The sequence below is a fragment of the Halteromyces radiatus genome (assembly GCF_025201355.1).
Source record: "Halteromyces radiatus strain CBS 162.75 chromosome Unknown BX664scaffold_4, whole genome shotgun sequence".
Lineage (NCBI taxonomy): Eukaryota > Fungi > Mucoromycota > Mucoromycetes > Mucorales > Cunninghamellaceae > Halteromyces > Halteromyces radiatus.
Window position 1 is genome coordinate 1,754,782 of NW_026251690.1, and position 26,088 is coordinate 1,780,869.

Genomic DNA, 26,088 nt, shown 5'->3' on the forward strand with positions numbered 1-26,088 from the left:
TTAGTTTTAAAGGATACTATGGATTGTCTTTTACATTCTAAATCTTCCCTTTTTTATTCCAAGTCTTTACGTAGCAGATGATGACAACGGAGATTGAAAATATGAGATGCAAACCAAAGGCATGGTTTAAAAAGAACAATGAAAATGAGAAAAACAAGGAGATGCATCTTTTGTTTGCAAGAAATAATAGCATGTTGACTAGTCAAAATACACTGTTATCATTTAGATATATCTTTGCAGCAACCCCTCCCCATCTTTTTTTTTCTATTTAAATCATTGGCAAATATCCTATTATTTAATGATCATCTAACGCTTTCCTTTCTGGGAAACAAGGGATACGAAAATAATAATTCTTAACTGACTGTCAGAATCTAGAAAAGGGAACATTTATTGTCTAGTCAGTTACTCAATATAATCCATTTTTTTTTTTTATTCAAGGATCATATATCATGAGTGTTATACTTTTTTTTTCAAAAGATATCACATTCATACCGTTGTCATTGCAATTTTGTTCTGGGGTCCATTTGATACACCGTTTCATTATAGGAGTCGAAGTAACAATGTTGTCCTTCCCCTACTATCATCAAAAAAAAAAAAAGATCAACGGATAGTCAGGCAAGCCTTATTTTGTTCCTGCTTTTTCACCATCATCCACCATATCCATCATCATTCCATTCATCCATCCATCAATTCATTAATTCATCAATCCATAGTCATACCGCCACGTACAGATAAATACCCAACTTTATCATAGTTTTTTCAAACGTAAGAAGATATAAAAACATTTTATTTTAAAAGAGAGGAAATGAATAAAATAATATACACTATTTTCACTGTAAGTTGTCGTTTAAAAGATAAATCATATCGCCAATGCTTAAATAGGATATCGTGAAGTTGGAAAAATGATGGCGAAGTGAAAGTAATAAAATATTGTACCAATAGTAATGAAATTGTCGCAACCAAAATAAAGTATAAAAGAAAAAGAAGAGATATCAGTCTATCATTAAAAATATGTGTTCCATCATCCTTACCAAAATATATATAAAAGGAAATATATAATCCAAGCTAAATCAAGAGAGGAAAGGAGATCATAGAAAATAAAATAAAATAGTAATAGTAATAATGAGTATCTATCCAAAAAAAAAAAAAAAAAAAGAGCTTACGTCAAGACTGTTTTCACCACAGAATGAGGATCGCCACCTCAACATCACATGGCATGGGTTTTGTTCGTAACTTGAAGAAGCACCATTCATAGCAAATCTTGTCCAGTAGCTTGATCATAACAACGTAACGCGATGCAGATAGATGACAAGGCATCACGTCCAAAAGAATTTTGACATTGTCGATAGGATTCGCAATTTGGATTGACACAACAAGAGGTACCATTATTCATTACAGTTTTCCCGTTCTTCATCCTTCTTGGGTGTATCACATGACCATTACAGAAGGGACATGCCATCGAGGTACGATGTTCGTTGACCACAAGCACAATACCGTTCTGTCTGCATGGTTTTCGGTGCCACTTGCCACCATACTTTAAATAGCCTTTGATTCGTGTACCAGTGAAGATGATGACGATTTTTGTAAAGATAACGGTTTAGATATAATACTATCAAACGATTGTTGCACTGTTTCTTTCCATGTATCCATTAAAGAAAATTTTAGATGGAACTTTGAAGCAAATGGTCCAGGTGATTTCCCACAACTGTTGTCGATATTTTGCAGCATGCCTCTTGATAAACGTTTTCTATTGAGTAAGTCAGATTTCAGCTTGGTGGGATCATGAATGACGCGCGACTTGAGAAGTGATATTTCGTTTTATTTCGTCGACAAGAACTTGTTTGACTTCAACTGAATTGACAATTGTTAGCAAAGGCTTTTTTTTGTTGATGGTTCACCTTTGAATTGTTTGGCTCGTTTGTGACCCATTCCAGACAGAAAAAAAAAAAAAAAAAAAAAAAGAGAAATATCAGAAGATAATAATAAGAGTGGAAGAAAAGAGGAAGAAGGGAAAAATAGGGGAGACGATATTTTTGTTTCAGAAATTTGTGACGGACTTTGTAGGCGCACACAAATTGCATGAACATAGTCCACCATCTTGCCCTTTTTTTTTTTTACTTCCAGGAACTATTTATGTAACACAGACTTCTGGTTCAATGGAAGAGGATACCTAACATGATGCTACTCATGCAAGATAGTATCAATTTTGAGCAGAGTGACCAAACGAAAAAAAAAAATAAACAGTAAAGATAAAGGAATAGGAAAAAGATAAGAATATACATAAGGCGGGTATCTCCAAAAAAAAAAATGGTGATGTGCACTCTGATAGCAAAGATTGTATTATAACAATCGTCAAGTATTTTTTTATTTTAATCATCTTTTTGAGACAACGACAAAACAAAAGGGAACAAAAGACAAAGAGAAACTAAAAAAAGCCGTTTTTTTCGAAGTACGACATCATTTTATTGAAAGCAAGGATATGATTTTCTAGAAACATGATAACATATACATATAGAATGTAAATGAGAAATATTTAACAGTTGAAAGTGTTGGCGGAGTCTCTCTCTCTCTCTTCCCTCCCCAAAAAAAATATGACCCAATCAAATGTCAATCCGCCTTCCAGTGTCTTCGCTAGGGTTTTTTTCTTTTTGTTTCTTTTCCCCGGTCGCATTAATCATTTCAATCCTTTTTTTTTCGTGTTTTTTTTTTTTTTTTTTTTTTTTTATGATTAAACATGTTACGTAGCATTTCTTTACGGCGATTAGAACTTTCTCCATCATTGACTAATACGAAACAACGTATTAGTCTCACTGGTCAGTTACGACCATTCTCTCAACAACGCTCTCCTACCTCGTCCTCTCCATTTTTATCCAAACAACATTCCAACCACCTTTTAACCAAACAAACACTATTGGCATCTAGAAAAGTGACTCCTTATTTTCCCATCATTACAAAGCGACTTTATAATGGTAAGTAAACATTTGGATTGATTTATATGAATGACAGAGTATTCATCCCATTTGAATCAATAGGTGGTACTCCTGGTAGTAATCAAGGTGGTTTTCGTTTGAACCCCAATCAAGAACAGGCGGAAGAAAAGGCCTTGGAAAAATATGTAAGGAAGATACATGATAGATTGAAAATCAATTCTCAATTTTATTTATTTGTTTTGGATCTAGGGACTTGATCTTACTGCAATGGCTGAAAAAGGAAAACTAGGTAAGGTATTTCTTTTTTGTAATCGTTTTTACTTAACCGTTACTAAATTTTTTCGTTTTTTAATTGAATTATCATAGATCCCGTTATTGGAAGAGATGAAGAAATCCGTAGAACTTTGGAAGGTATATTGATGATCATCTAGATAATTTGAATATGACAAAACACACTAACTTGTCTCTTTATTTTTTTTTATTGAAATAGTGTAAGTAAATCTATCCTAGTAGCAACAAAAAAAAAAGGACTTTAAGAACGAAGCATCTCTATATCATAGTCTGGCTCGTCGAACAAAGAATAATCCCGTATTGATTGGTGAAGCTGGGTAAGTACTCATTATGTTTCTAGAAAAATGACGTTGACTATCCCCTTACCATTTTAATATATATATATATATAGTGTTGGTAAAACTGCCATTGCCGAAGTAAGTAACAATCATTGGGATATCAAACAATTTCTTCACAATCATCGGGAACAGCTAAATTCTTTTTTTTTTTTTTTTTTTTTTTTTGCTAGGGACTTGCTCAACGTATTGTGGCCAATGAAGTCCCAGAATCCATTCAAAATCGAAAAGTAGTGGCTCTTGACCTAGGAGTAAGTTTTCAATTTTATTTATTATTTGAAGATATTGACTTTTATAATATTATTATGTAATAGAGTTTAGTGGCGGGCGCAAAATACCGGCAAGTTAAAAGAAGAATAAGAAACGAGAAAGATATATCTATCTAAACTCTCATTCTTTTTTATTTTTATTTTAGTGGTGAATTTGAAGATCGATTGAAAGGTGTACTCAAAGAAGTGACTGAAGCTGAAGGAAAAATCATCTTGTTTATCGATGAAATTCATACCTTACTTGGACTAGGCAAGTCTGAAGGCGCAATGGATGCTGCAAATCTAATAAAGGTAGAAATCAGAACGTCTTTTTTTTTTTTTGCCAGATATCTTATTCATTTTATTATAGCCTGCTCTAGCTCGTGGACAACTTCGTTGTGTCGGTGCTACCACCATCGATGAGTACCGAAAGGTAAGAAAAGAAAACAGAAGAAAAAGGTTATTGGGATTAATTTTAATATGTATATGCATGTATTCATAATAGTATATCATGTCAGATGCTGCTTTGGCTCGTCGATTCCAACAAGTGATGGTAAATTTTAAAGGAAAACGCAAAACAAGTATGATGATGCTTTAGCTACTCACTGGTTTCTGATTACAACGTAGGTGAATGAACCTTCTGTTCAAGATACAATCTCTATTCTACGTGGTTTAAAGGAACGATATGAAGTACATCATGGTGTTCGAATTGCTGTAAGTAAAGAGAAACAAATAAATGGCCTTTTTATTGACTTTTTTTTTCTTGTGGATAATACTCGAGATAGGATTCTGCATTAGTTTCTGCTGCCATCAATTCCAATCGATATCTTACAGAAAGGTAAGAGATATGTAATGTTTCACGATAACAAAAATTCAACTTTTTATTATTATTTTGATGAAAAATATAGGTTCCTTCCTGACAAGGCCATTGATTTGGTGGATGAAGCATGCTCCAAACTTCGACTCCAACAAGAAAGCAAACCCGAAACTTTGGAAAATTTGGATAGACAGATCATGACTATGCAAATTGAATTAGAATCTTTACGCAAGGAATCTGATATTTTATCTGTAGAACGACGAGAAAAATTGGAATCCGAATTGAAGGCTAAACAAGATGAAAGCTTAAGATTAAATAATATATGGAATAAAGAACGGCAAAAATTGGAAGAAATCAAGACCATCAAACAAGATTTGGAACAAGCTCGTGTAGATCTTGAAACTGGTAATATATATTATATATTATACAAACATCTATCTATATGATATCAAAAAAAAAAAATTGATGGATTTTTTTTTTTTTGTCTAGCTCAACGTGGTGGAAATTTCCAACGTGCGTCTGAACTACGATATGGTGTCATTCCTAATTTGGAGAAAAAGTTACCAAGGTAAACGATGACACAAAAACGCTTTTTTTTTTTCAATGATTCTCAACTTTTTCTACTCAATTAGTATGGATGATGAAAACCCTGATTCTTTTGTCCACGAACGTGTCACATCTGATGATATCGCACGCGTTGTCTCTCGAATGACTGGTATTCCTGTTCGTGTAAGTTATAATTTGAAAAATTTCACTTCCTTTTTGGATGTTTTTACTAACGACTTTATTGGTTATATGATCATAGAATTTGATGAAAGGTGAAAGAGAAAAACTCTTACATATGGAAGATGTATTATCTGAACGTGTGGTTGGTCAACAAGAAGCTATTGTTGTAAGTAAAAAAAAAATATATATATATTTTTATATATATAAAAAAAAAATCGCTAATATATATAATATACTTGATTAGGCCGTATCTGAAGCTGTTCGCCTTAGTCGTGCTGGTCTGCAAAACCCTAGTAGACCTATTGCATCCTTTATGTTTTTAGGAAGTAGTGGTACTGGTAAAACTGAACTTTGCAAGACTATCGCCAAATTTCTTTTTGATACTGAAAATGCCATTGTGCGCATTGATATGTCGGAATACATGTAAATGATTATATTATTGGTAACAATATATACATTTATTCTAATGCTTTTTATATATATGTAGGGAAAAGTTTGCAATCAGTCGATTGATTGGCTCTCCTCCTGGTTACGTTGGTCATGAAGAAGGTGGGGAACTTACTGAAGCTGTTCGAAGAAGACCATATGCAGTAGTGCTTTTAGATGAAATTGAAAAAGCACATCGTGATGGTAAGATTTAAAAAAAAGATAATGACGATGACGATGATGATTTTATTGATACTCGTTATTTTTGTTTTATTTCATATAGTTTCCAACATTTTACTTCAAGTCCTCGATGATGGTGTTTTAACGGATAGTAAGAGATGAAACAAAAGAAAGAAAAAAAATATTATAAGCAATAATGATGATGACTCAATGATTTTATATACATATATATGTATAGGCAAAGGCAGAAAGATTGATTTCAAGAATACGATCATCATTATGACGTCTAACCTTGGTAGTGCAGCATTACTTGCAGAAGGACGAGATGATGATGTAGTTAGTAATCGTGCAAAGGAGTCGGTGATGTCTGCAGTGCGTCAGGCGTTTGCCCCTGAATTTATTAACCGTATTGATGAAATGGTAAGTCTGCAACAACAAAAAAAAAAAAAAGGGGGTATGTATTGGTTAATCACCCCTTTTTTTTTTTATTATTATGATTATGATTATTAGGTTATCTTCAACAGATTATCTCGATCAGCATTACGACAAATTGTGGATGTCCGACTAGGAGAAGTAGAAGAACGGGTGAAAGACCGACGCATCAAACTGGACGTTGATATGGAAGCGCGTGATTGGCTGAGTGAACGCGGGTATGATCCCAACTACGGAGCTCGACCTTTGAATAGATTGATACAAAAAGCATTATTGAATCCTTTGGCAAGATTACTGATCGACGGTGGCATTCGTACAGGAGAAACAGCACATATTGGTATCAAGACTTTAGATAATGGTGAAACTACTCTTCAAGTGGAACGCAATCATGAGCCTGGTACAACAGAAATGGAGGAAACAATGACTGGTGTTGCCCCTGTTGGTGATGAAGAAGAAATCCTAGAAGATGATTATTTGAAAAAGAAAAAAGAAGATGAAGAAAGAGGTGATAGTCTTTATTGATTTATGTCAAATGAAATAAAAAAAAAAACTTTATTCCTTGGACAAAATGCACAAATTTTTAAGTCTTTAATCACCGCTTTGTAATTTTTTTTTTTTTCTTCTTCCTTTTCTCCTTTTTTTTTTTTTTTTCTATTCCTTTTTTTACCGTCTATCTTTTTTTTTTTCTTGGATATGTCTGATATCAAACAACAAATAGAATCCTTTAGTTCTAAAGCTGAAGATGTAATGGATAAGGTGGGTCAACCTTTGAAACCTTATATTCCAGCCATTTCACGGTTCTTGATTGTTGCCACTTTTCTTGAAGATGCTCTTCGTATTATCACTCAATGGTCTGACCAATTATTTTATATGGAACATTCAAGAGGATTTCCTTCAGTTATTTCTCATCTTTTCCTTGGTCTTAATGTTATTGTAAGTTTATTTATTTTTATTTTTATTTTTATTTTATTTTTTTCAACTCATCTTTTTTTAATTAGGCCATGCTTGGATGTTCATCATTGGTGATTGCAAAGAAACATCAAGATATAGCGGTATATGGATTGATGGGTGTGGTAGTATCACAGGCACTTGGATATGGACTTGTATTTGATATGCAATTCTTTTTACGCAATTTGTCTGTAATGGGTGGGTTGATGATGGTGTTATCTGACTCGATTGCCAAGAACAAGCAAATGTTTGCTGCCTTACCTCAAATGACAGAAAGTAATCGACGTACTTACTTACAATTGGCTGGTCGAATTCTTTTGATCTTTTTGTTTATTGGTTCGGCTTTCCATGGTGAATGGTCTGTTCTTCGTGTCTTTGTTTCTCTCTATGGTTTGGCTGCTTGTGTCATGGTCGCTGTGGGTTTCAAAGCTAAATGGTCCGCCATGTTCCTTGTCCTCTTCCTCTCCATCTTCAATGTCTTCATCAATAACTTTTGGTCTGTGTCTCATACCCACTACAAACGTGATTTCTTGAAATATGACTTTTTCCAAACTTTGTCTACCGTTGGTGGTTTCTTACTTTTGGTCAGTACTGGTCCTGGTGGTTACTCTATGGATGAAAAGAAGAAAGAATTCTAGTATCAATATATATATCATTATCATCCTGTTTTTATTTTTATTTTTTTGGTGATTTTTATTCATATTCCCTTTTTGGATTGTTTTCCTATATTTTATCAATAAAAAAGAAAAATCTGTAGTGGGAAATTATCATAAGAAGAATCTAACTTTGTTTGGACAATGACTTTTTTATTCATCCAAATCTCTTTTATTCTCATGTTGATTTTTTTTTTTTTTGAATAGATATCTTTTGGTTCATTCAATAAAGTCTTCTCTCATTTGTACGTGTAGATTATTATTTTCGATAATAAAGGTTCGATTCTATGATAAAAATGGATGATAACTTATAGATGATGGCATTGGCGGTTCAAGCAAGAGTATTCTTCCTGTTTTTATACGTGGAACGGTCGTTTATTCAAATGTACGTGGTACGATGATTATCAATCCGCTTTACTGACAAGTATGAAAATATGGCATTATTCTTTATACAATGAAGAAACGATTACTGTTATTTATTAATAAAGGTCTATATCTACATTCAAATTAAATAAATACTACTAAACTAAAGACCATCCCGTATACGTTCATCTAACCATCGCTGAGGATTTGCCTTGACATAGAACACTACTGTAGAAAGAAGTACTACAATCCCACCACTAATAGAAAAAAGGATCCCATCCCCAAGAGCATGCTGTAAATCCGAAGCAATCAAAGAGCCTATACCAGCGCAGGAGAACCGAACCAAGGAATTACAAGCTGTTAACAAGAAGAAAACAAAAAAAAATCAGCTCATTCCTTTTTTTTTTCTTTTTTTTTTTTTGAATCCAAAATACATGATAGGTCAGCTCTTACCCATGACAGAAGTGCTACGACCTTTGAATGAATCGACCATATAAGTATTTAAAGTCACTGTGGGGGCCATCAAACCAGCCGTCACTACAAAATAAAGAAGAAAAAGAGTTTGTATTCTAAATTATTATTATTATTTATTTTAGTACTTACAAAAAAAGATAGCCACCAATGCAAAAGCATAATGAACATTTTTAGTGATACACCATCCATAGGCAACGTAACCACAACAAGCCAAACCAACAGAGAGAGCAATGACAATACCACTGATACGCATTTCAGGATAGATTTGATTTTCCCCAGCGGCAGCAACACGTCGATTATATATACGATCCGATAAACGTCCTCCAATTTGATTCCCTACAATTGCACCTCCAGCCAATGGTAAATAACAGAGTCCAACTGTACCTGTACTGAGCCGGTATTGTACTGTCAATGTCCGAGTAAAAGTTGTATTTACCATATAGAAGAATAAAAAACTAAACGGAAAAGATTTGATTTAGAATCTTATTGGATGAATTAAAATGACTTACGATAATCCAGTATAGGCAATGGAGAGCCAAATATTTGTATACTTGAAGTACATTAATGCAGAGAAAGGATTCTTGAGACTACGTTTGAGAGGAAGTTGTCCAGGTAAAGCAGGAGGATATCTTGTGGTTTCAGGAAGAAAGAAGAGAATGCATAACCAGATGATGACTCCGTAGATAGCAACAAACGCCAAATCACTTCTCCATCCAAGTCCAAGATTAAGATATCCACCAATAATAGGGCTAGACAAAAATAAACAGAGAAGCATTGTTATTTTACATGCCTATTTGTCCATCATTTCCTTTTTACTTACCCAAGTGCAGGTCCCTTCAGTAACAAAAGAAAGAGTAATTATAAAGTATTCTATTTTTTTTTTTTTTTTTTACTTACCAATAAAGGACCAGTTGCGTACCTATTAAAACAAAAAAAAAAAAAAGAAAAAAAGAAAAAGAGAGGGAAAGAAAGAAAGAAAGAAAGAAAGAAAGAGTAGCAGTAGTGAGTACAAGATATATTTCAACCAATATTCACCTTACATTGCAAAGGCACGACCTCTTTCACTTGGCGCAAAGACGTCAGCAATAGTTCCTGCTCCCATACTCATTACCTTTGATTTAATAAAAGGAATAAATAAAGTATATATATATAAGTATTCGTATAATGAGGACTTACTGAAGAAGAACCAATGGCACTAACGATACGAAATGCAATGAACATACCAATGTTGACAGACAATGCACAACATACTGAACCAAAGATATATATGATAAATGATATTAAGTAAACTCGACGTCTTCCATAAGCATCACCAAGAGCTGACCAAAAGATAGGCTATTAAAAAAAAAAAAGTAAAAGGAAAAGAAAAATTAAGAAATGAAGGCATTAAAGAGAGAGAATCCAGCTGAGATTCAACATTGATCTAACAACTTACACAAACGGCAATAGTAAAAGTAAATGCCGATACTAATGAAGAGTATAAAGATTTCCAGTAAGTTAAAAACCTTTTTTTGTTTCTATAATGTAAAAATCAAAATTCATTTCTTACAGGTTGCATTCATTGTCGTGTCATCAGTATTCAATGCAGTTTGAATGGTGACTAAAGCAGGCATCTAAATCAGTCAATAGAAAATCAGTCAATCATCCCTCTCATGGAAAATCATCTACTTTACATAAATAGTCGTTGAAATAGGTGCACTACAAAAAAAAAAAAAGTTGAATATGTTGGTAGAATACATTCTCTCCTACTTACATCAAAGTAGCAAGAGCAATGGTCATCAAGATTAATCTTTTTGTCCTTCGAGGAAAATCTATTGGTTTCATTGCCATTTGTTCAAGATCCACTTTCCAAAATTGCCACCAATGTTGTCTTGATACTTTCTCCTTAGTGGATGACATGATTTCTTGATGATGTTGATGAATAAAATCTTCCTTTTTGTTTGTATGTGAATGTCTGATACTATCATCAATGTGGTCTATAGAAATTATCTTTTCATTTAATTCTGTGATGATTGTTGTTTCATCTTTATCAATACTAGACATTGATATGATATAAAGAAAAAAAACGAAAAGAAAAGGAAAAAAAAAAAGAAAGAAAGAAAGAAAGAAAAAAGGAAAGTAAACTTGTTTTGTACATCAAAAAAAAAAAAAAAAAAAAGGTTCCCGGTAAAATCCAATTTATAGTTACACCGACTCATCCGCACAATAACCAAGATCGACTTTCACTTTTTCTTCATCTGTAGCTTTATGCTGATCTCTCTATCAAATCATTATAAACAACCACCAGAATTATTTCTACACATCAAGTACTTTCATTTCGTTTCATAATTAACACAAATGCCCTTTTCTTTTTGTTAATAAAATAAAATAAAAAAAAAAAAAAAAAAGAATAGAACCACCGAAATAATAGACAAGTCAAATATGGCAATTGGGTAAAACATTTCCCTGAAGAATTAAACTTTGATTCGTGGATGAGGACTTGGGAAAAATGATCCAAATATGATCAAAAAAAAAAAAAAAAAAAAAAAAAAAACGTTGACCTTGTTCAAAAAGTATTTTATTTGGAATAAGTATTAAAAAAAAAAAATTAAGACTAAACTACAAATCCAAGTTTGATGATTCATTCTTTTTATCATCAGGGTCTATAATCCAAATACAACCAGAATGATTTAAAGAAGAAGGAGATAAATCTTCCATTTCTTGTCCAGTTACCCATCGACGCCAAGCTTCATGTAATCCACGTTCTAAATTTCTTGTCCATCGTTCAGTATCAAATAATCGACTATGTTCCCTTGTCAAAAAAAGACGTTTCCGTAAATCCATCAATGATCCATGTTGATTTCCTAAAGATAATAATCCTTGAGCCCATTGAACAGCACGTTCTTCATATTCTTTTTCTGATGTCACCACCATTTCATCACCATAACCAGTAGCATAGGCAATACTTGCACCAACACGAGAGCACATTTTATGTTCATATTTTGGATAAGTCAACATGGGTGTTCCAGACCATAAAATATCTGCTGCTGTTGTATGAGCATTGCATTCAGGTGTATCCAAAAAGATATCTGCCACTCGACCACGATAAATATGTATTTGTTTTGGTGCCACATCGGTGAAGAATAATCGTTTCGCCACATGTTCCCCAACCCAATCCTTTGTACACTGTTTCAAATGTTGTTCACCCGCAGGAGGAAATCGTAAAAGCCAAAGAATAGAATTTGGTACACGTTCAAGTATTCTAAGCCAGAGTCGAAAAGTGGAAGGTTCTAATTTGTATAGTTGGTTGAAATTAGCAAATATCACCACATCATCCGGTAATCCAGGAAATACTTCATGTCGCATTGTTCTTCTTCGATTCAATTCTGCCATCCATGTTGTATTATTATTATTATTATTGTCATCCTTGTTGTTGTTGTTTAAAACAGCTTGATCTTGAAAACCTTGTTTGTGATCATTGACAAAATAAGAATGTGGCATATAAATAAATTTTTCAGTATAAACAAAATCATCACTTGGTTCTTCAGGATCCACATCGCCTTCCAAATCACTATAATGTACAATATCATCATTGTTGATAAAAACATTATATTGTTGATGTTGTCGTTGTCGTCGTCGTTTGCGATCCACTTCACAGCTCACCATTCCAGGAGGACAAACAATAGAATCAGCTATAATCCAATCACACCATCCACCACCAAGAGTACCAGCAAAACCCATAAAAGAACATTGAACAGGAGCAGGTCGAGCAGCAAAGATTTCATTTCGAGCACCTTTTGTGTATCCATTCAAATTGACAAGGACATGAATACCATCGTTGACAATCCTTTCTACCACTTGTTGATTAGACCATTGAGATACATCCAAAAAATGTTCCGTTTCAGTTTCAATTTTTTGTCGATAACAAGTCGAATCTGTTGGTGTGGTGGCATAACAATGAATGTCGTAATATTTTCTATCATGAAATCCAAATACAGATTGCATCAGGTGTGCTAAAGGATGATTGTTGAAATCAGATGAGACATATCCAATTTTAAGGCGAGGACACGGTGGACGAGGAGGAGGATAAACATGAGGAGCAAGCCAAGAGGAAGTCAGTGTTGTATGTGAGATACGCAAAGCATTTCTATGAGAGATAAGTCGGATTTGCCTTGCAGTAAGAGGATAGGTAAATGTGTGAAATGGTAAAACGGTTGGTATAGGTGGTGATGTCAAACAAGTAGGTATATGAGGTCGTTGATATTGCTGTGCAAGTTGATCATCTACTACAATAGCCTTTTGAGGTTGATTTGTTTCTGTTATGGCACCAAATTGCTGAAGATACCAATGTCGCTGCATACGTCGTATCAATCTTTCGAATAGTCGCATCAACCATCCACCTTCATTCCGTTTGTCATCTTCATTGTTTGATGTCCATTGTTCAAGCCGTTTCTTCCAGCGTTGTAATCGCAATGCAGTGTCTCTTTTGTCATTGGTTGATATGTAGGAAGTAGTAGTTGTTGTAAACCTTGCCAATTGATGAACCAAATATTCACCAACTGTCATCATTGTTTCGGACGTTGAAGATGATGGATGATGAACTGGATATTGTAAAATATGTTTACCCCAAGTATGACCTTCATCCAATTGTTTTTCCACAATATGAACCAATTGATTCATCCATCCAGGGAGTTTCTTTTGACCAGCAGGTATAAAATGACCATCTTCATCCACAGTTGCTTCCATATTGGAGTCTACAGTACCTCTTCCACGCCAATCACAGATACCACCGAGAGAATTCACTAATCCACAAATAGCATCAACAAAACCAGGATTTGCTTGTACCGCCCTTCGATAAAATTGAACAGAATCTTGTACTCGACCTTGATCTTTGATAGCATTTCCAAGATTAGCCAAAGCAACATCAAACTTGGGATTGAATTCTACAGCCTTTTCGTACATACAAATTGCTTCTTGGAGATGACCCATATCTTTTAATAATGAACCAAGATTTGTATATAGATGAGGATGTCGAGCATCAAGTCCTAAACCATACATATAATATTGCATTGCTCGTATTGTACCGGGTAATGGTGGTGAATTCGACAACTGGATGGCATTGGAAGTAACAGAACCATTGAGATTGCTGAGAAGAATACCAAGGTTATTTGCTGTAGATGGACTAGGATTCAATGCCAAGCTAAAATAATAAAGAGGTAATATAATTGACAATGAGGGACTGGTAACAATTGTTGTTGTATTTTTATCATCGATGTTCAATGGCGAGTTCATTCGATCTTGTAATAATTTTGCTAAATTCAAGAGGATAGTTGAAGTTGTTTGCATAGTTTGTCGTAATGCATTTGCTGCTAAAAGTGATTGTGTATTATCTAAAGATTGTTTGTTTGCATTGATACTTAATCCAACCAATCCAGGTAATAAACCAGCTGTATGAGGATACATCAATTGTAATATTTGTATTGCTTGATCAGGTTGTAATAGTACCAAAGGTAAAGAAGATTCATTCATTTGAACAGTATTAGATCCACATACTAAAACCAATAAATGAATAACGGATACTAAACTTGAACCACCAAAAACAAGTTCCAATCCTTTTTCGTATTCCAGTTGAGCACCAAGGATATCACCCATTGCAGATTTCAGATTACCCATTGCATAAAATAAATTTTGAAGTCTTGGCATTTGAAGTGATGGTAATCGTTTGGGAGCAGAGATAGGATTCTTTTTTATTATTGTTGTTGTTTTGTCACGTTTATAAAAATGATCTTCTACAAAAATACAAACATCAAGAGCTTCTTGAAATCGAGTTGTCAAATTTGGGATTTGAGTAGAGCAAAGAATACCAACTAAATTTTCGACAGCATCCCAATATCCAGGACGTAATCGTACAGCTTGATACCACCATTTTTCAGCTTCAGAAGTTTGACCAAGGATTCTTAATGTAGTACCAATATTACTCATAGCTTCAACATAATGAGGATCATATTTTAATATGAGTTGATTGTAACGTAGAGAAGAGGCATAATCTTGATGAGAGTAATAAACACAAGCTAATAGTAATAATGTAGGTAAATGTGCTGGATAAGCGTCGTGTATTGAATGTAATAATGATAAAAGTAAAGGATTTGTTGGTGTAGTTGAATAAAGTGTATGAGCATATTGTAAAAGGTTTTCGCGTAGTTCAGTTGTCCAGTGATTTTGAAAAGGAATAGGTCCTTTTTTTTTTTTATTACAAAAATGTATAGAGATATATTTTATTTTATGAGTAAACAAAGTTCATTTAATATTATTATTATTATTATTATTACCTTGTAAAGTTGAATAATGGTTTGAAATAATAGATTGTTGTTTATGAGCCAATAATTCACGTTGTTGGTTTGGATAGTTCTTTAACCATTGATTTGTTTCTTCATAGTTGTAACTGGATAAAGTTGGAGAAGAAGGTGGTTGTATAATGGAAGACTGTTGGTTATGTTCTTCTTCATTGACCTTTTTTTTTTATAAAAAAATAAATATTAATTAATAAAATAAATAATAAAATAATAAAATAAACTACTTACTAAAGATATATATTGACGGTTTTCTATTGAATTAGAAGTAGATTGATGGTATCCACTTTGATACATTGAATAGTTTGAAAAACAGATATATAAAAAAAAAAAGATATAATGCTTTTGTTTTTCAAGGTTTAGTATAAAGTAAGGAAGGTAAAAGAAGAGGTTTCTTTAGATGAAAACTAAAAAACATTGTAAAAGAAACAGAGAAAATAGAATAATAATAATAATAAAAAATAAAAAAAAAAAGGAAAAAAAAAAAAAAAAGAAGACTAAGAGTCGCATATCGCGAGGTTTTCAAAAAAAATCTAAACCAAATTTGGGTTAGTGCTATCTTTTTTTTTTTTTTTTTTTTCTTTCTTTCTTTCTTTCTTTCTTGAAATACCCCCCTCTTTTTTTCTTCTTTCTTTTTTTTTAAAAGGAGATTTTTCTTATACAATTCATCATTATCATCATGTGTTTGTTTAATATAACATATTATTTATTTATTTATTGTTCCTTTTTCTTTCAAAACTCATTTCTTATTTTAGTTATTACCCGATTTGGTCATTTTCAAACAATTCACTATAGCAATTTGTTTGTACAGTAAAAAAAATTATTTTATATTCATATTATACTATAAACATTCGTCATAATCCACGTGATGATTCAAAAAAAAAGGAGGATCAATATATATAATTGACATAAACATTCATTCATATTACATCATTTTATTCTTATTCTTAAACAATCAAAAAAAAAAAAAAAAAAGAACAATACCGTTTTCATTTCCATTTTAACAGTATACTCCAATCATAAATTGATTTGTAATAGAAGCATACAATAAAATAATATAAAATTAAAATAAAATAAAATAATATTATAAAAAAATCCATAATAGTTAAAAAAAAAAAAAAAAAGCTTTTATCAATTCATGAACTCTTCTTGTTCATTGACACCTTGACCCATTTTACCATCATTCATTCGAACATCCAGTTCATATATCCTTTGATCTGAATCTTATTATTCTTTTTAATATAAATATCTTTCCTCTTTTCCCTCTTTTCCTTTGTTTTAGATAAAAAAAAATATCTTAACATCCCTACTTAACTGTATTGTGGATTAATTCATTTACATATGAATATGCATTCAACAACATGAATCAAGGACCTGATGAATACCCAAGAACATTTTATGCAAGATGATTCTAAATCAATGATTCAAAGCAGATTTCTCTGGATTACATCCTCGTATACAACAACATTGCATATCAATTGAATAATCCCTTCTCTCCTCAACATACCAACATGGGTTATCAAGCTGATGTATCATCTCATGAAGCTGATTTCAATACCATCACTGCTACGCAAGGATCATTGACAATGACTGATGTGTCACAATATGTAACCAAAATTGAACAATTGGTGATTGATATTCACAACAACAAATATCCCTGTCGTATCAGCTTATCCTGTAACCATATCCATAAAATAAAGAATGCATTTACAAACAAAAAAATAAAAATACATCGTAAGATGGAATCAATTACATTGACGTAAAGTAGTAGGAATAAAAATAAACGTTTTATTAAATAAAAATATGTCCACTATAGATCACTAATTGATGTACTAAGATTAAAGTTATTATAAAGAAAAGAAAGAAAGAAAAGAAAATAAAAATTAACACACTTTTAAAAAATAAAATACGGACTTTAAAAATCATTATGCTCATGGTCCATAATCACTACCAAGGAAGAATACATATCAATGTATACTCTCTCCAGGGCAACTATCATGATTAAATCATTACACATATGATGATAACATCACATCAATGAGAAATAAAATACTAATAAGACTATACGCCCTGTATAATAGTATTACGAACCAAAACAAAAACAAACAAAAACAAAAATAAAATTTGATCATCAAACTTAAATATAGAATGATGATGATACTAATATTACGTATCACTCACTACGTACTTATATATAAGACCAACAAAACTTTTTGTATAGATACTTTGTCTCTTTTTTTTAACTATTTTTTTTTTTTTTAAAAAAAAAAAAGTAAAAAGAAATCTCACAGACTTATTCTCGTCATTTTATTTTATATTTCTTATTTTATTACACAAACTACTACCAATTCCACATCATCATCACCGATAACGGAAAACCTTTTGTCAATAAAGATTGTTTGTTTTCAATATACGATTCATCATCTCACGATATCGATTGGTAATTCACAATGCAAAAAATGATTGCCTTCTGTGAGAATCGAACTCACGACCTTCTGCTTACTAGGCAGACGCTCTGCCAACTGAGCCAAGAAGGCGTAGATATTTTTTAAACCCCTTCCTTCATTATAAAGTAGATGGAAATTTTGAAAAATTTACGATATGGTTTATAATATACCTCTCGATTTACGAGACCATCTTCTCCCATATGGTCTAGTGGCTAGGATCCGGCGCTTTCACCGCCGTGGCCGGGGTTCAATTCCCCGTGTGGGAAGATCTTTTTACCTTTTCCCTCAAATTTAAAGTTTAATGGATTAGCCAATCAGATTATTATGATTTTCGTGTCTTGTTTCAATTGTTAAGTTTTTTTTTTTTTTTTTTTTTTTTTTGTATCTTAAGGATGATGTTAAAATGTAAGATGGATGGATGATACAGTATATAAGACCAACAAACCTTTTTGTGTAGGTACTTCGTCTCTTTTTTCAACTATTTTTAAATAAAAAAGAAATATCACAGACTTGTTCTCGTCTTATTTTTTTTAATTTAACTTACCAAGACAATCGGACTTTAAACTATAACTAATATGTTTTTTTTTTTTCTTTTTTTTTTTTCTTTTTTTTTTTTCTTTTTTTTTTTCTTTTTCTTTTTCTTTTTCTTTTTTTTTCACTTCACACTTTATAGTTTCTAAAAACGAAGGGCTACGATTACAATATATTTTTTATAATTGTTTTACAACGTAGTCATGGTACTTTTATTAAAAAAAAAACCATTAGTTGATTCATTTTGTAAGCATTTTATTAATTTGAAACTAATGCTTTTATTTTATGTTACATAATTCCAATCTTACTACTCTTTCTCTCTCCTTTTTTTTTTTTTTTTTTATCTTGTATATCTTATTGCAAGTAAAGCCTTGGTTCTTTTTAAACAAGAAAACATCTTGAATCCATTTGACATTATTAGTTGGCGTACACTAATCTTGAAAATAAGACTATTGATGGTTTAGACGAAAGTATGACAACACAACAGGATGATACGTATGAGAGGATGATACTTGCAACAAGATGATTCATACGGCAGGATGATACATAGAACAGGATGATACATAGAACAGGATGATACATAGAACAGGATGATACATAGAACAGGATGATACATAGAACAGGATGATACATAGAACAGGATGATACATAGAACAGGATGATACTTGCAACAGGATGATACATAGAACAGGATGATACATAGAACAGGATGATACATACGGCAGGATGATACATAAAACAGGATGATGCTCACAATGCGATGATACTTAAAGTAGGATAATACTTACAAATAGATTGGCACAATCTATAGTTTAATTTATTCAGTAGACTAGTTTTATATTGATTTAATTTGATTTTGAAATAAAATATGCCTTTTTTTTTAATTATTTATTTATTGACATAATAGTGAATTCTAAGATAATATAAAGAAAATGGTTTACTAGAAATGTTGTATATAAAGAACACTTGATATTTTCACTTGCTAAACAACTAATCGAAGTAATTTTTTTTTTTTTTTTAATGTACTCTGCTTTAACACAACTTTTTTCATCTCAAAAATCCAATGTATTGGTTAACAATATGAGCGGAGACTGACTAGATGAAAAAAATTTTTTTCTTTCATGGATGAGAAAAAAAAAAAAAAAAAAAACTATAAAAGGAGGGGATGGACAGGAACTTTTTTTTTTTTCTTTAGTGACCGTACTCTACAGGATCTGTATACAGTACATTACCGTTCTACGTTTTTCAAACTAGACCATTTCATCAAGCTAGTAGATGACATTTAGCAGACCTTCTTATGAGTGAAGTGTGTTATAGACGACTCTCAGGGTTGACTATAGCAGTTGATGATCTCGCCTGTTCGCTTATTCCAAGGACATGGCACGGAAGGAGCTGCAGTCTGATAGCTTTTTTTTCTTTTTATTTGAAAATTGAAAATGAAAATAATAAAAAAAATTTTTTTACCAAAGGGACTTTATCACAATTTGGTTTGATACCTGAGTTTAAATGAGAACGATATTATATATATTTTTTTTTTGTTTGAATGGTTTTCTTTTTTTTTTTTTTTTGTTTTTCCTTTTACCTTTCTTTCTTCTCTATTATATACATCATCATAATGCCTTCACCTCATTCATACGCTGTACCAAAAATGAAATTATATGAAATGTTTGCACAAAAATCAACCATTTCATCACCACCACGACCTCCACCACCTACTACTACTACTACTACTACTACTTTTGAACAAAATAGTCTTCCTCGAGGTTCACCTACTAATAATCAACGTAACTTTCAACCACCACCACATTTATCTGATTTCTTGAATCCTCCTTCTTCAACTACTACCAATGATCTCGTTGCTGCAAAATTAGAAGTAAAGGAAACATATTGTTGTCAATTTTTTTATTCCATTTATTAATCATATCTTTTCTTCTTCTTCTTTTATAATATTAGCAAATGCTTGTAGAATTGGATCGACTTATACAACATTCGGGAATTATCACTTTTTCTTTATTACCACCTAACCATGATATTTGTCTAGTGATGCGTCAAATCCCCTTATTGATTTCTCAAAGTCTTCATCCTTTACAAACTATGTTGACTTTTGTTGAAAAGATCATTTATATGTTATACAAAAGTAATACAACTTTTGCTTTAGAAGCTTACACCATCTTTTTACAATCTCTATTCGATATTTCTCCAGACTCTGGGAAAGAAGCTTTATTATGGTTGGTATACGCTGATGATGAGGTAATCTTCTATTTATTTATTTGTTTTGTTTTATATATATATAAACTCATCACCAATTTTTTTTTTTTTTTTTTAATAAGAGGAAATATAATCCTTCAGTGATGGCTATGCTGATTCGATATCAATTGTTACCATTGGAAGAATTCGATATACAACTTGCCAAACTTGTTCAAACCAAGGCTGATCTTGCTTCTGATTTTGCTGCTGATCTTATTCGGATATGTTTGTTGACTCCCAATCCTATGACCAACTTGGAAGATCATATATTGACCGTATCTGCTCTACGACAACAATACCTTTTAAGTGAATCATCATCAAGGTAAATAAAATATTTTTTTTTTTTTTGTTAAATATACTAAATCAATCATATTAGGGTATCATCATTTATAGACGATTTACAACAAAGAGTGGATAGTGTTTATCCTAATATCAATTTGAAGGACATCAACCGTCTGGAATTACGTTTACTATTGGCAGAATGGAATCAATTATCTCAATATCCTATAGCAAATGATATTTTATTAGGCGGTATCGTGAAACGGATTTTATCAGCCACGAAAGATGATGATGGGAAATGCTTCTTTTTACGAATGGGAATTGAAACTTGTGTACAACATTATATCTTGGGAAAACCAAAGGCGATTCAATGGGTTGATGCATTGGTGAAATTGATGGTTTTTATGGTGAAATTGGAATCTTCTGAACAGCAATCGAAAATGGTGGGTCATATCATGTCAGTCATTGTCTTGGTTTTAGCTCAGTATCACGAATCTATGGGTAGTCATTTCAATCAAAAACCTTTCTTTCGCTTGTTATCCTTGATATTCATTGAACTTAAGAAATCACAAATCAAATGCTTTGATTCAACTGTTCTCACTTGTTTTAGGTATTGATCAGAAAAAAAAAAAGATAAACTTTTTGACTTTTTTATATATATATATATATATATATTTTATTTTTATGTATTTTAGTGATGCGTTATATACTTTACAACCACTTCATTTTCCTGGATTTGCTTTTTCATGGCTTCAACTGGTTTCTCATCGTGTCCTCTTACCTCAACTGTTATCAACAAGTGATCGCCGTGGATGGAGAATATATTACAAACTTGTGTTATGCTTATTAAAATTCTTGGGACCATTATTGGAAAAACAAGTATTACAAACATCAACGAAAGCATTCTATCGTGGAACTCTCCGTTTATTGGTGATACTACTTCATGATTTTCCAGAATTCTTATGTGATTACTACATGGTATTTGTACAGGTTATTCCTCATACATGTATCCAATTACGCAATATGGTATTAAGTGCTTTTCCTTTGGTGATGCATTTCCCTGATCCTTTGACACCGGATCTTTGTCTTGGCCTATTACCTGAATGCAAAGAAGATCCTTCCATTGTCATGTCATTTGCTTCCATTCTCACTGAACAACAATTTCATGTCGATATCAAACAGTTCGTTCAAAATGATTATTCTTCCTTTTACAAAAAAGCTCTTGACTTCATCACCACCAAATCAAATATTTCTGAAAATCCACTTGTAGCGGTATCTACCAATGATCAACAACAATATATTCGTGAAGATGCTCTCAATGCCCTGGTGCTCTATATAGCTACGCATGTCATACATGTGCCACTGGAATCAAATCCTGCCATCAAGTTATACATTTATCTGATTAAACATATGTCTTCACAAGGAACTTATCTGGTGCTTAGTGCTATGGCTGATCATTTACGATATCCAAATAGTCATACACAGTTTTTCAGTCAGGCTTTGCTCTATCTTTTCCAAGAAATGTCACAACAAACTAAAGAACAAATTACTAGGTAATTTCTTTTTTTTTTTTTAAAAAAAAGTAGATAGACAATGTCTCACTTTATTTTTTATATAAATATTGTAGAATTCTTCTGGAAAGATTGATTGTCAATCGTCCTCATCCTTGGGGTTTGTTGGCAACATTTATTGGCTTGATTAAAGAACCAAATTTTTGGGATTATTCATTTGTACGGTCAAGTCCTGAAATAGAACGATTATTTGACAATGTGGCAAGGTAATAGAAAAAAAGAAAAAAAAGAAAAAAAATATATATAAATGATTGGATGATTTAGTTGACTAATGTGCTTCTCCTTTTTTTTTTTTAAAAAAAAAATTGATAGATCAATCAAACGTTTATCATAGAACTAGACGCTTTTTGACTATTAGACTAGTTATTAGTGTATATTATTTTATTCATCAACACTATTGGCCCTTTTCTTCAACATTATCGATAAAAAGTAGTATTTATTAGAATCTCTTTACACATCTTCTCCTTCTTTTATTATTTTTAATATAGTATCATATTTTTACCTACTTGTCTACATGATCTTTTTTTTTTTTTTTTTTTTTTGGAAAAATCTTTTCCAGATTGGGTGGATTTGATAATGGGGGACTATGTAATGATGGGTGAAAGAAATGATTACAGTAAGCGTTTATAGACTGAGATGACTTGTTTGATCAAAGTAGCGGACTGATTGAGTTTATTATTTTCGATGTTAACTAATTTCATCTAATAAAGGGATTACCTACTTGGGGATAATCAACAACAAAACGTTATCTTTAGGAAGGACATGTTCATAAAAGGAAGATTGGTTAGTTTTTTTCTTGATACCTGACCCTGCCCAGTGATTTTCCTCTTTATGAAGACACCAGCTGTCGATGATATTTTTTTATTGTGATAAATCTCAATCTATACGTATATCACAGAATGAGTGATATAAAGAGATGATGAATTGCATACAGTGATATTTTATGCAAGTTTGGTTGGTTACTGCTGATGCTGCAGTCAATATCCCATTTTCATTCTTTTATTATTGACATATTGGGGATGCACAATGATCAGTTAGAATGATGACTCTAAAAAAAAAAAAAAAAAATCGGGACGAAATTAAAATGTTCATCCAAAAACAAGGAAAATAATAGATGATTATCGTAGTGAAATAAATATTGATAATACTATGATTATAATAAAGTAAAATGGAAACATTCAAAGTCAGAACGCATAAACGAATGGATACAAGTATTAGAATCAAGGGGAATAAGAAAAAAAAAAAAGGGAGAAAGGAAGCAATATTATTTTCATCACCAAATTAAAAAAAGACTGCAGCTCCTAAAAAGCAATACTTTTTTTTTTTTTTTTTTTTTTTTTTTACTCCTTGTTTTTGTTTCAAGCCAATCAGTCATTCCCCTTGAAAATCACCCGCTTTTTATACAAATTTTTTGGTGCAAAGCGGAAAACAAAAAAAAAAAAAAGTCTTTGTTTCTCTTTGTTTCTTCTTCTTTCTTTCTTTCTCTCTCTCTATTTTTTTTTTTTTTTTGAACTTGGTTTCTTCTCCTTATTGTTAAAAATAAACTAGTTCAAAATGACTTCTTCTTGTGTTGTCACTCCCAAACAGACATCCATCAATGGTTATGATCACAAGACAAACGATCAGGTACCACCACCTTCAACCAACCCTCATCCACCTTCTTATTCATCATACTATGCATTTAATCCTCCTCCTCATCTTCAACAGACAACAACTATACCGCCACTACAACAACAACAACAACAACAACAACAAACAACTCGTGTTTATTCAAGTCATCACCCTTCTCGACCCTATCCTCTTTATAATGCTTATTACACTTCAACACCTACAACTCGGGTACCATTCATTTCTGAAAGGTCAGTAGTCACTCAACCAGTAGGTGGACCACTTCCTTCTCTTCATCGTCCCATTTCAACCTCAGCATATCAACCAAAACCATCATCTGATCATCCTACTACCACCACAAATAATGCTTCTTCTCGACGTCGATCCTCTCGAAACAGTAATCGCAGCAATAAAGAAAAACGTATGTTTGCCTGTCAAATGGAGGATTGTGGAAAAGTATTCAAACGATCTGAACATCTTAAACGACATATTAGATCCATCCATACCAATGAAAAACGTAAGTATTAAGGAAAAAAAAAAGGAGGACAAGATAGATAATAAAAGTTTTTTATTATAGCATTCGAATGTCCTTATCAACAATGTCAAAAACGATTCTCAAGATCAGACAATTTGAATCAACATATTCGAATTCATCGTCATTCTAGCAAGGAATCTTCAACACCCCCTTGATTATATTATGCATTCATTCAATTCGTATACTTTATTACTACTCTTTATTCCCCCCTCGTCCAATATTCTCTTTGTTCACTTTAGAACTAGCTAGTCTATTTCCACCCCCCGTCTTTATATATATATATCCATCATTAGTATACCTTTATTATATACCTCACTGGATGATTCATTTTATTACAATAAACAAAACTCTTTCATATTGAACAGGATAGATTTGACACTGTTTGTTTTGTTTTAGGTTTTATTACAAGTTGGATAGATAAACAATAATAAAAAGAAAGAACTAAAAGGTATGGATCAACACACGTTGATTTGACATTTCTGATTGGGAAGTAGTGAGACAAATAGAATGAATGAATGCATCCAATTCATCCCTACAGCTTGATTTCGAGTGATGTGATGATGGTTGGATCTTTTTCATTTGTTGAATAAGATGATCTCGTTCTTTGGCGATACATAAAGACATCTTGTAATAGGTTGATTTCATAGAGGGTCTTCCTTTTTTGTTTTTCTTTCTCTGATCATCACGTTGAAACTTGTTATTTATGTTCGATTGCCATTCTTGATTTTTATGTCGGTAGGCTTCCATACGATCTAATAGGTCATCCACTTGTTCATTCATGGATGTGTCGCCATTCGCTGCATGATGTTTACCATATCGAGGAGCAAATAGAGACAAAAGATGATCCAAGTCAACAGAGTCATAGTGAGGTAATGCTTGTTCTTCTTCTTTTGAAGTATAAGGTGGTGGAGGTGCTTCTAAATCCGCTGACTATGATTAAAATATTTTAATGATGATTGTCTAACAAGATGATTTTTCTTTTTATTATCAACATACGTTCATTTCTTTAGAAGAGGGCATGATGGTTGGAATCAAATATGGACAGGATGATTTCATTTTTTTTTTAAAAAAAAAAAGAAGGTAAAAGGTTAAAGTAAAAGATGGATCACAAGAAAAGATGGAAGCTATTTATATGTCTACTTCAATCCCATTTGTCAAATCCTCCTTTTTTGACCACAGCCCCACATCATTTACTTTTGTTCCATCATTGTGATGTTCTCTTCCCCTTTTGGATTTTGTTTGATCTCCCTTCTTGATCTCTTTCTTTCCTTGCTTTTCATCATCGTCGTCCCTTCTTATTCTCCTTCTTTTGATGTCATATACCGATGAATCATATATATATTTTTTTTTTTTTTTTTTTTTTTTTTTGGTTGTTACCCTGAAGTGGCTCTTAATTTAAAGCACAAAAAAAAAAAAAAGTCAAAGAAATAAATTAGGAAAAAAAAACGTCGATCTTTTTTTTTTTTATTAGCAAAATTGGATAGAGAGAGAGATGTAGCTAATATATGCAATCAATAGATGTTCTACAGTTTTCCAACAATAAGGATCGTCCTTATGAAACAAATCAGTATGATTTACAACACCATGAACAAACAGCTAACAACATTCTGTACATGTACTCCTTTCCTTTTTGGAACGGTAAAAGGGAGATGATTCATTTTAAAACAATAAAGAATAGGAGAAATTTCTATTATTGTCTTTCTCCTCTTCCTTCGTAT

General features: G+C 32.1%; 7 protein-coding genes and 2 non-coding genes across 9 annotated transcripts; 5 read left to right on the forward strand and 4 right to left on the reverse strand.

Annotated features, from left to right (window-relative positions):
- The first annotated feature begins 2,714 nt into the window (after nt 1–2,714).
- Nucleotides 2,715–6,962, forward strand: BX664DRAFT_332779 (P-loop containing nucleoside triphosphate hydrolase protein). The gene is made up of 22 exons (XM_051545394.1): nt 2,715–2,969; nt 3,033–3,115; nt 3,180–3,219; nt 3,297–3,341; nt 3,475–3,538; nt 3,613–3,637; nt 3,730–3,807; nt 3,871–3,896; nt 3,972–4,116; nt 4,175–4,237; nt 4,310–4,357; nt 4,432–4,518; nt 4,590–4,642; nt 4,713–5,026; nt 5,111–5,189; nt 5,254–5,350; nt 5,427–5,513; nt 5,592–5,770; nt 5,835–5,977; nt 6,057–6,104; nt 6,192–6,373; nt 6,464–6,962. Exons 1-22 carry the CDS (start codon nt 2,735–2,737, stop codon nt 6,905–6,907), a joined length of 2,565 nt encoding a protein of 854 aa, XP_051400188.1. The 5' UTR covers nt 2,715–2,734; the 3' UTR covers nt 6,908–6,962.
- Nucleotides 6,963–7,036: 74 nt separating this feature from the next.
- BX664DRAFT_280219 (SURF4 family-domain-containing protein) lies at nt 7,037–8,148 on the forward strand. The gene is made up of 2 exons (XM_051541475.1): nt 7,037–7,318; nt 7,384–8,148. The coding sequence occupies exons 1-2, from the start codon at nt 7,079–7,081 to the stop codon at nt 7,969–7,971; spliced, it is 828 nt and encodes a 275-aa protein (XP_051400189.1). The 5' UTR covers nt 7,037–7,078; the 3' UTR covers nt 7,972–8,148.
- Nucleotides 8,149–8,448: 300 nt separating this feature from the next.
- Nucleotides 8,449–10,899, reverse strand: BX664DRAFT_332784 (major facilitator superfamily domain-containing protein). Its single transcript, XM_051545395.1, has 10 exons — nt 10,577–10,899; nt 10,497–10,521; nt 10,373–10,436; nt 10,259–10,290; nt 10,000–10,158; nt 9,864–9,934; nt 9,721–9,742; nt 9,644–9,657; nt 9,333–9,572; nt 8,449–9,278 (listed from the first exon to the last, which is right to left on the reverse strand). Exons 1-10 carry the CDS (start codon nt 10,864–10,866, stop codon nt 8,942–8,944), a joined length of 1,254 nt encoding a protein of 417 aa, XP_051400190.1. The 5' UTR covers nt 10,867–10,899; the 3' UTR covers nt 8,449–8,941.
- Nucleotides 10,900–11,361: 462 nt separating this feature from the next.
- BX664DRAFT_385847 (glycosyl transferase family 41-domain-containing protein) lies at nt 11,362–15,628 on the reverse strand. The gene is made up of 3 exons (XM_051549281.1): nt 15,384–15,628; nt 15,132–15,312; nt 11,362–15,038 (listed from the first exon to the last, which is right to left on the reverse strand). The coding sequence occupies exons 1-3, from the start codon at nt 15,447–15,449 to the stop codon at nt 11,422–11,424; spliced, it is 3,864 nt and encodes a 1,287-aa protein (XP_051400191.1). The 5' UTR covers nt 15,450–15,628; the 3' UTR covers nt 11,362–11,421.
- Nucleotides 15,629–17,616: 1,988 nt separating this feature from the next.
- Nucleotides 17,617–17,689, reverse strand: BX664DRAFT_t79. The gene has a single exon. It is a non-coding gene; the product is annotated as a tRNA-Thr (tRNA).
- Nucleotides 17,690–17,793: 104 nt separating this feature from the next.
- Nucleotides 17,794–17,865, forward strand: BX664DRAFT_t67. The gene has a single exon. It is a non-coding gene; the product is annotated as a tRNA-Glu (tRNA).
- Nucleotides 17,866–18,462: 597 nt separating this feature from the next.
- BX664DRAFT_132444 (uncharacterized protein) lies at nt 18,463–19,003 on the reverse strand. The gene has a single exon (XM_051539814.1). The coding sequence runs from the start codon at nt 18,863–18,865 to the stop codon at nt 18,548–18,550; it is 318 nt and encodes a 105-aa protein (XP_051400192.1). The 5' UTR covers nt 18,866–19,003; the 3' UTR covers nt 18,463–18,547.
- A 787-nt stretch (nt 19,004–19,790) lies between these two features.
- On the forward strand, nt 19,791–22,740 carry BX664DRAFT_332795 (CCR4-Not complex component, Not1-domain-containing protein; the record flags this gene model as incomplete). Its single annotated transcript, XM_051545396.1, has 7 exons — nt 19,791–20,003; nt 20,084–20,380; nt 20,461–20,699; nt 20,754–21,266; nt 21,352–22,209; nt 22,284–22,433; nt 22,540–22,740. 7 exons carry the CDS (start codon nt 19,794–19,796, stop codon nt 22,559–22,561), a joined length of 2,289 nt encoding a protein of 762 aa, XP_051400193.1. The 3' UTR covers nt 22,562–22,740.
- A 934-nt stretch (nt 22,741–23,674) lies between these two features.
- On the forward strand, nt 23,675–24,734 carry BX664DRAFT_332796 (uncharacterized protein). The gene is made up of 2 exons (XM_051545397.1): nt 23,675–24,352; nt 24,413–24,734. The coding sequence occupies exons 1-2, from the start codon at nt 23,782–23,784 to the stop codon at nt 24,523–24,525; spliced, it is 684 nt and encodes a 227-aa protein (XP_051400194.1). The 5' UTR covers nt 23,675–23,781; the 3' UTR covers nt 24,526–24,734.
- Nucleotides 24,735–26,088: the final 1,354 nt, after the last annotated feature.

Excerpts from the sequence above, each read along its gene's own strand:
- BX664DRAFT_332779 (XM_051545394.1), top strand. The coding sequence starts at position 2,735 with ATGTTACGTAGCATTTCTTTACGGCGATTAGAACTTTCTCCATCATTG. Across the intron at positions 3,116-3,179 it reads AAAAGGCCTTGGAAAAATAT|GGACTTGATCTTACTGCAAT; the intron begins GTAAGGAAGATA and ends TTTTGGATCTAG. Across the intron at positions 6,374-6,463 it reads TTAACCGTATTGATGAAATG|GTTATCTTCAACAGATTATC; the intron begins GTAAGTCTGCAA and ends TATGATTATTAG.
- BX664DRAFT_280219 (XM_051541475.1), top strand. The coding sequence starts at position 7,079 with ATGTCTGATATCAAACAACAAATAGAATCCTTTAGTTCTAAAGCTGAA. Across the intron at positions 7,319-7,383 it reads TCCTTGGTCTTAATGTTATT|GCCATGCTTGGATGTTCATC; the intron begins GTAAGTTTATTT and ends TTTTTTAATTAG.
- BX664DRAFT_332784 (XM_051545395.1), bottom strand. The coding sequence starts at position 10,866 with ATGTCTAGTATTGATAAAGATGAAACAACAATCATCACAGAATTAAAT. Across the intron at positions 9,935-9,999 it reads GTGCCATTGGTTCTTCTTCA|GTAATGAGTATGGGAGCAGG; the intron begins GTAAGTCCTCAT and ends ATTAAATCAAAG. Across the intron at positions 9,279-9,332 it reads ATTGCCTATACTGGATTATC|TTTTTTATTCTTCTATATGG; the intron begins GTAAGTCATTTT and ends TTTTCCGTTTAG.
- BX664DRAFT_385847 (XM_051549281.1), bottom strand. The coding sequence starts at position 15,449 with ATGTATCAAAGTGGATACCATCAATCTACTTCTAATTCAATAGAAAAC. Across the intron at positions 15,313-15,383 it reads ACCGTCAATATATATCTTTA|GTCAATGAAGAAGAACATAA; the intron begins GTAAGTAGTTTA and ends TAAAAAAAAAAG. Across the intron at positions 15,039-15,131 it reads CCATTATTCAACTTTACAAG|GACCTATTCCTTTTCAAAAT; the intron begins GTAATAATAATA and ends AAAAAAAAAAAG.
- BX664DRAFT_132444 (XM_051539814.1), bottom strand. The coding sequence starts at position 18,865 with ATGTATCATCCTGCCGTATGTATCATCCTGTTCTATGTATCATCCTGT.
- BX664DRAFT_332796 (XM_051545397.1), top strand. The coding sequence starts at position 23,782 with ATGACTTCTTCTTGTGTTGTCACTCCCAAACAGACATCCATCAATGGT. Across the intron at positions 24,353-24,412 it reads CATCCATACCAATGAAAAAC|CATTCGAATGTCCTTATCAA; the intron begins GTAAGTATTAAG and ends TTTTTATTATAG.